Raw genomic sequence first — 8,708 nt, 5'->3', positions numbered from 1 at the left:
TATACACACATATCAGTATTCTCCCTAGCCCCATTTTGATTGGACATGCCACCCAGCACTTTTCAGTAACTACCCGGCTGTTTTTGAGTGGAAACTGAAAAATTGTATGTATATTATATATATACAAATATAAATATATATATAACCCGTTTCGCCATTCAGCTTCATCAGGGGAAGTAGAGATAATAGTGAAAGTTCAGGAACTTCAAGAGGCTTGGTAGAAGTTTTTGATTTAATCCTAAGGGATGGTTTCAGAGATAATCCTTTTGCAAATCAGTTCCCTATATTTTAGGCAACAAGGTTACTTCGAATGTCAGGTTTTAAATAGATTGTTCTGATGGATTTGCTGTCAGAATAATCTAATGATAACCCGACACCCAAAGTATATATTTATATATATATACTTGGGTATCAGGTTATCATTAGATTGTTCTGACAGCAAATCCATCAGAACAATATATATTTTATATTTATATATAAAATATTTATATTTATATATACATACCTACCATTAGAGATACTGTAAAGAGATACAAGAATAGGCAGGGATGGATGTATTTAAATCCCATGAAACATGAAACCTGCCTCCGAGGTTCTTTAGACCAAATTGTATTTCAATGGCCTCATCAGATATTTTGTGTGCATCCACGTTACAAAAAAATCACTTATTGGTTTAAGTCTATATTTGTTCATTTCATATCGACCTTTACGGCTGGTAAAAAAAAATTCCCTTGAATGCTTTACCCTAATATTCACTAGGTCCTATGTAAGGAGGCAGCAGTGACATGCAATAACCCTGATCAATTCAGCCAAACTCCATAGCCCCTGCTGTGTTCTCAGACTACAAACATCTGTCGCCCTCTGTTGGCAGCAGTGATAAATGCATGCAGATTTTTCCCAACTCAATCCAGTTAAGTTTGTTTTTCTTTACTGTACAAAAATATTATCTTTAAAGGTATGCAAAGAAGGAATCTGAAATATATGCAAGGCCTTGCCTAGTATTTATATTCACATGCATTTATTACAATATCAAGCACGTAGGCTTGGAAAAAAAAAAGGAAGCTTGTCTTCCAATTATTTGGTGACTACAGCTTATGATGAAAAAAAAAAAAACAGGTCTGTATTTAAAATCTACATTTGGCTGCGGCAGGTAACAGGCATTTTTGCCTAAGGCAAGTATAAGGGTGGAGTACATTTACCATATTCCCTATGAAATGAACCATGTTGTAATGTCATCAAGAACTAGGAAACAGCTTGACTGCTCTGATATCAAAAAGATCCAGATTCATATGTCTCTGTAAAACAGATTTCTAAAGCAAATGGGAACAATTAGTTTTAAAAAAGTTTTGAGATGTAGCACAAACTCAATGTGAACAAAACTGGCAGGTTTTCTTATTCACATCCAGTCTGCCGGAGTTGTCAATGATTGACAGATCTGCTGTCCAAAATGTTGTGCAGTATCTGAGATCATCCGGCACAGCATACAATTCACCCTAGGACGGCTCTGTTTAAAGCCAAGTCCACCAAACACCATCATTTCTCTTGCTGGCATGGTGAATCACACGCTGGCTTCCTTCGTGGTGAAAGGTCGCCAAGAGAACTTCAACTTCTGTCCAACAGCCACGACAAAGCCAAATGATGGTGTCACTCTTTCTCATGGATTATCCATAATGCAGGGTGCACAATAATTAGGTGATTCATCTGCAGAAGACTGAAGATTTCATTACGGTCCTGTGGGGTCAGGCAGAGTGGAAATATCAGAGGAGTTTCAATCAAGCGGTTATATCTAGGACCAAATGTAAGAAATGATGACTAGAACCTAGTGGTAGGTACCCTGGAGAATTACAAAGATGGATTCTATTTATTCAGCCATATTAATAATAATGTGTCTTTGTTATTACCAATAGATGATAGGAACCCAATGGGCCTGATTTATTAAAGCTCTCCAAGGCTGGAGAGGATATACTTTCATCAGTGTAGCTGGGTGATCCAGCAAACCTGGAATGGATTCCTTTTAAGTCATTTGTTATTTGCTAGCAAATGTTTTGAATTCTGCACCAGATCCAGGTTTGCTGGATCCCCCAGCTTCACCGATCAAACTGTATCTTCTCCAGCCTTGGAGAGCTTTAATAAATCAGGCCCAATGTTTCAAAGAAACAGCAACCTTCTCCATTGAGGTCAATGTGTTTCTAAAAGTGACTGGCTCCTGAATTCTGATCTGTCAGCCTTTTGTATAAATTATTACCACCAATGTTATATTGAAAACTCATGTAAGATCAGTGCAATCCAAGCCATGCGATTGGCAGCTTTATTATTACAGTTTGCCAGCAATTTGCAGCAGATACATTGTAGCACTTCCAGTCAATGCTAGCAAGCTCAATTAAATTGTTATGCATTAGGAACATGAATTGCTGCAAGTACAAAGCTCTTTGTTGCGACCAGCTGGAAAATACTGCAACATAGAATATAATATAATGGGTGTAAATTAAAGGGGGACCCCATTCCAACAAAGACATTGTCTGTTTAGAAGAGTCAAGCCTTCATCTTCTGCACCTGGTTGTCTATGACCGTAATTTCCTGTATCCTTTTATTTCAAAAAGGCAATGTGGGCGTGTGAAATAAGTAGATACAAAAGGATACAAGATGGCACAAAATGCCACATAATGATGAAAAGGTGCAGAACACATAAAAACCCAATGTAGGGTCAGTTACAATGGATCCTATAAAGCTCAACTTAATGGTCAGTTGAGTTGATACTTAAAATTTGGCACAGAACCATACTTTCCTAAATAGCATTACCAATTCTAGGACTTAAAGTAGACGTTTCCCCAAAACATAAATCAGCATCCTTCATTTTCCCCAAAAGCCTAGATTGTCCCATTGGCTGGGATATTCCTAATGTCCATGGAGGTCTGGGAACCAATCAGATTCCTTGCTCTATTTTCAGACTTGCTACAGAAACAAAAAGAAAGTTGGGATCTGATTGGAGAGCACTTGCACCTTTCTTTACTTTGTGTTTTGTTCTTTTAAGAAGTGTTTAACTGCACCAGCAAAGAGTTAACTGTCACCTACAGGACTGCCAGCAGTGCATAGCAAAATTTCTTTTGGCTGACAATCAACTTCCAGAGTGCAGTTCACATTCAGTATTTTGCTTAATTTTTCCCCCTCTCTCCTTTTCTCCAAGCTGAAATCTTTCATTGGCCATCAGCTTCTGCAGACTCCTCTGCTTGTCACCAGCGCTTCCCCGCTGCTCCCCACAATCCCATCCCACGTAAACCACCGAGGTCCTGGAGCACCTGACCACGGAATGAGCTGGTAACCCTTCCTAAACCCTGGTAGAATTGTGGCAGAGAGAGAGACAGAAGCAAATCCAAGCTCAGCTCTGCGACTGAAAGGGATGTGAGCCTAAAAATGCAAAATAATAACCAATGCTCATAGAGTGAGATTATGTTAGAAACACATTAAGGAGATACAGCATCATAAATCTTCTTGAATATGGCCAGGAGCTACCGAATGGGAAGACAAACAAATGGTTCTAAGATAAAAAAACAAAGTGGAAATAATATTCTAAAAAGGAATTTGACACATAGCAGTGTGAAAACTACATACCACCTACACACACATCTGTGGGCGGCCATGTATACCAAATATAGGACCTTCTGAAATACAAAATAAGCTACTCCAACCTACAATAAAATAAGATTACTTCCAAGGAAGAGGGTGATGGTGGAAGGTAGGGATCACAAAGAAAATTCAAATGCATTAGTTCCTTAAATCTAAAAGGTGGATGTAGCTTTGAGGTCTACAGATACATAAAAGAAATGCAAACAGCTGTATACAACATTTGGAAATTGCACTCATTTAACCGACATGGATATCGAAGGCAATACTGCAGGATGGAAAATAGAGGGCAAATCATCTACATATACATGAAACCATTCATTTCAACACAGAGCATCTCAAATATCTGAACAGGGCAGCGTACAGAAATGTAAACAGTGCATACAACATCAGCAGTGGCATGCCAAATAAACATCTGACACAGATGTGAAGACGCAGATAAAGTTCTGGCCGTTAAAGCCTATAAATCTTCTGTAGCCAGGCAAATCCTGCAGAGGAGCAAGATACATCAATGATTCCCATGTAGATTGTTCTGAATATGCAAAAGGCAGATTCTAAGACACAAAATAACATAACCCTAAAAAAAAGTTATCTACCCCTAATATATGAAAAGATATTGCTTTAGTGTGCGGTATCTACAACTGTGATAGTGAATTTGGAAAGTCACATAAACTTTGAAGATAGAAACAACCTGGTCAGAATTCTCTGAATGCACATTAGACATACATAGGAGACCAAATAATTAGCTGCAAATCTAAAAAGCTAGAATATAAAAAACTATATGCACACATATAACATCACTGATCCCAACGTGGAACAATCTATGAAGGTCTCAACATAACATTTTTGGAACACAAACTATAATAGAGCTGGGAGGACACGGGTAGAACCTTCTACACATTTGTCATGAACTATTAGATGTGAGGAACCTGCTGTAGAAGTTGGTAAGGATTTGCCCTGCACCTAGGAATCTATTGGGGGGCAGTAAACCAGGGGTAGAAACCAACATGAGCACACAGCATTGTCCTATAGTTCCACACAGAACCTAATATGATGGCTACCAGGCATCTGCCGGAAGTGTGTAGAACATTCTACATGATTATCTGGACCTGGAAGATGTAATAATATTAAGTACCTTCTGCAAAAGTTGGTTTAAATACAAATCTAATTATGGGCAGTAGATTGGGGGCATAACACTGCACCAACATGCACCATTCACTCATTGCAGAAGGTTCTACATATCCCACAAAGAATCTTCAACCATGCCAACCAGAAAACTGTTGGAAGAACATTCTATTGAGTATTCTGCTGACACTTCACAAGTATTCCTCTGCAGCTACATATTTATCTATGGGCAGTAGACCAGATATAAAGCACCACTATGCACACAGATCCTAAATATGCCACACAGAACTTCCTATAATGCCAACTAGACATCTTCTGGAAGTATGTGGAACATTCTATACGAGTATCGTGAACTAGAAGACGTGCTAATTCTAAATACCTTCTGTAGAAGTTGATTAAGGTTGCAGTGCACCTACTAATATAACTATACCAGGGGGTAAAGCACCAGCATGCACCATTCATTCATTGCAGAACGTTCTACAAATGCCACATAGTATCTTCAACCATACCAATCTAAGAACTGCTGGAAGAACTTTCATGGGGTCATCTAAAACTAAAAGACTGTGACACTTCACAAAAACTTCACTGCAACTACATATATAGCTATTGTCAGCAGAGGCATAGCACCAATACGCACTCCATGCAGAAAGGTCTGCATATGCCACCCAGATTCTTCATCCATGCCAACCAGAAAGATGACGGGAGAACATACAACTGGGTCATCTGCTGACACTTCAGAAGAATAGCACTGCAGCTATATATGTATCTATGGTCAGTAGACAGGGGTATAGAACCACCATGCCCTCCATGCAGAAGGTCCTACATATAGCACCCATAAAACTGTTAGAGGAACCTTCTATTAGGTCATCTGCTGACACTTCATTGCAGCTACAAATGTATCTATGGTCAGTAGACAAGGATATAGGAGCACCATGCCCTCCATGCAGACGGTTCTACATATGCAACTCCATATGCCACTCCATGCACAGGGTTCTACATATTCACCCATAGAACTGTTAGAGGAACCTTCTATTGGGTCATCTGCTGACACTTCAGAAGAATAGCATGGCAGCTTTATATGTATCTGTGGTCAGTAGACAAGGGTATATAGCACCACCATGCAGAAGGTTCTACAAATGCCACCCATAAAACTTTCTATTGGGTCACTTCATTGCAGCTACGTATATATCTATGGTCAGTAGACAAAGGTATAGGTCCACCATGCCCTCCATGCAGAAAGTTCTACATATGGCACCCTTAAAACTTTTTAAAGAACATTCAATTGGCAGCTACATATATATCTATGGTCAGTAGACAAGGATATAGCAGCACCATGCACAAGGTTCTACATATGCCACCCAGAATCCTCACCCATGCCAGGCGAAGTGGGCAGAAGCCTGTGGCACATACAGAAGTCTTGGAGGACACACTATGTACAATGGCTATGGACAGGTGACACACATGGAGGACAGCTAAGAGTGTAGAAGGTAAATCACGTACTCGGCCATTGCTCAGGTCCAGGGGCAGAGTGGGGGCACTTACTTTCAGAGGGGAAAGGAGGGGGGAGGAAATCGATTTTGTAAACTTCCTTGGCATAATACTCCTCATCAGTCCTCTCCCTCTCGCACAGCAGGGCTCTCTGGCTGGCCTTCTCCTGCAGCAGGTCCCTGGTACTGTTATAGATGGCGATGACATCCTGGGAGACCTCCTCGGGCTCCGGGTAATCCTCCGGTGGGCTGGTCAGCTTGAGTTTGCTGAGGATCTGTCCCCGGATCGCCTCGATCCTCTTGCGCATGAATTGATCCATGTCTAGGGTGCTGCAGGTAGACAGGCTGAGAGCCACCGCGGCCAGATCCAGGGTGAGGACCACACTCAGGAGATAATAGTGCATCTTCCTATACACAAAGAATACAAAATATATACAAAATATGGGCTCAAAAAAAGTTTCCAAAAAATAACTCCAAGAAAGTTTTCCAAAGTTTTCCCACAAGTGATTCTAGATGAGGTCCCGCAGCCGGGTCAGGGGGGATCCAAGCGGAGGGAAGGGGTGACACTCTTCTAGAGCTTCCTGGGCTGGGAGGTCCAGGGCTGCCAGGAGTCGGGTCCAGATCACCTCCAGAGGGAGGATCGGCTGGTGCTGGCCGGGGGGAGATTTGGGCTGGAGATCCCGGAGCGGGCTGCATACAGCTGTGCGGGGATCCGGGGCCGCTCCCGTCTCTGGCCGCTGTGCACACCGTTAGGAGGATCGCAGAGCGCCCCGAACAGCAGCACCGCCGCTCAGCCTGGGAGAGATAACAGGACGGGCTCTCGGGGCTGCACACACACATTTATAAGGTCTCCCGCACCACGTGTCCGCCTGCCGCACTGTGACGTGATTCCTCGGTCACAGCCGGGTTATGGGGGGCTCCGTACACAGGACCGGTCACTGACTGCTGGGGACTGGTCCTGGGGGAAGCGGTCACTGGCATGGGATCCTGCCTGATACTGGCCCCTGGCTGCTATTTCAGTACCGGATTAGTAGCCATGTCCCTTTTGCTTTTATCTTGTCATTTAGTCCCCGTCTTTTACCCCTGCCCCTGTTGTGCACCTTTATCTTGTACACTGATACCTTACTTGTCCCCATGTCATTTTGTATTCTGCCCCTCTCCCTCTGTCTTTACATTTGGTTTCTTTGTTGGGACCCAGCCCTTTTCTTGCCTCTAGCTTTATGTCCGGGATCTGATTTGTCCCCATTCCCCGCGTCTTGCCCCTTGTCATTTAGTCCCTGTCCTTGCCTCTTTTCCGGTCTTGTACCCCTGATCCTATTTTTCCCCTTCATTTTGTTATTTTGTTCCCCTGTTGTCATCCAGCCCTTTGCTTGCCCCGTTGCCTCTACCTTTAGGTCCACTACCTGAATTGTCCCCTTGCCCCATCGTACCCCTCTGCCTCTGTCTTGTCATTTAGTCCTTTTACCCCTGCCCCTGTCATGCCCCTTTATCTTGTACACTGGTGCCTGCTTGTCTCCATGTCCATGTCTTCTGCCCCTTTCTATCCCCTTACCTTCTGTCTTGTAAATTAGCCCCTGTCTTATCATCAGCCCCTTTGCTTGCCCCTGTCTCGCACTGCTGACTTGTAGCCCTGCATTTGTTTTGCCCCTTTGCCTCTCTGATTTTTTTCAATTCCAATCTTTGCCCCTGTCCCTGTCTTGTCCTCTTTTGCTTGTCCCCTTACCTTTATCTTGTTCTCTAGTACTTGATTTGAACCTGTCTTCTGCCCCTGTCCCTGTCTTGCCCCCTTATTTTGTTATTTAGTCCATGTGTTGTCATCCAGCCCTTTGTTTGCCCCCTTGATTCTATTTTTAAGTCCAATGCCTGAATTGTCCCCTTGCCCCATCTTACCCCTCTGTCTTGTCATTTAGTCCTTGTCTTTTACCCCTGCCCCTGCCGTTCTCCTTTATCTTGTACCTGATTAATCCCAATGTCCTTGTCCTCTGCCCCTGCCTTGTCCTTCTGCCTATCTTGTCATTTAGTCCCTGTCTTTACCCCTTTCCTTGTCTTGCACCTACGTGCCCATCTTGTCCCTCTTCCTTTAGTAAATCACCCCCACTGTCTCACCCCCAGAGTTAAATGTGCCACAGACCTGGGCAAAACTGCATCAGCTAACTGCCCAGGATTGCAGGTGGGGGGGTCTAAATTTTGTTGGTAATTTCCATGATACAAATCCCTAACTGTATTGTAGGTTCCTGGGACTTCCCTGTAGCTGATCAGGACTATGTAACATACAACAGAGTATATAGAGTACAGCGATCAGGACTATGTAACATACAACAGAGTATATAGAGTACAATAATCAGGACTATGTAACATACAACACAGTATATCATAATTTATTTTTGCTTTTTCGCTGGCTGACAACACATCAATTGCATGCATTAAATGGAGTCAGTCCTACCCGTTGTCTTTTTTTAAACTACTCAACCACTC

The 8,708-nt window shown here is 42.7% G+C and overlaps 1 protein-coding gene across 1 annotated transcript in view; it reads right to left on the bottom strand.

Moving 5' to 3' along the window:
* Positions 1-7,162, bottom strand: part of TGFB2 (transforming growth factor beta 2) — a 60,164-nt gene extending 53,002 nt beyond the window's left edge. The window contains exon 1 of the mRNA XM_072410292.1: positions 6,289-7,162. Coding sequence (XP_072266393.1) covers positions 6,289-6,637 — 349 coding nt within the window. The 5' untranslated portion in view covers positions 6,638-7,162. The remainder of the gene's footprint in view (positions 1-6,288) is intronic.
* Positions 7,163-8,708: the final 1,546 nt, after the last annotated feature.

The sequence above is a fragment of the Pyxicephalus adspersus genome, chromosome 4, assembly GCF_032062135.1.
Source record: "Pyxicephalus adspersus chromosome 4, UCB_Pads_2.0, whole genome shotgun sequence".
Lineage (NCBI taxonomy): Eukaryota > Metazoa > Chordata > Amphibia > Anura > Pyxicephalidae > Pyxicephalus > Pyxicephalus adspersus.
This window is presented reverse-complemented; position numbering and strand designations above follow the sequence as displayed.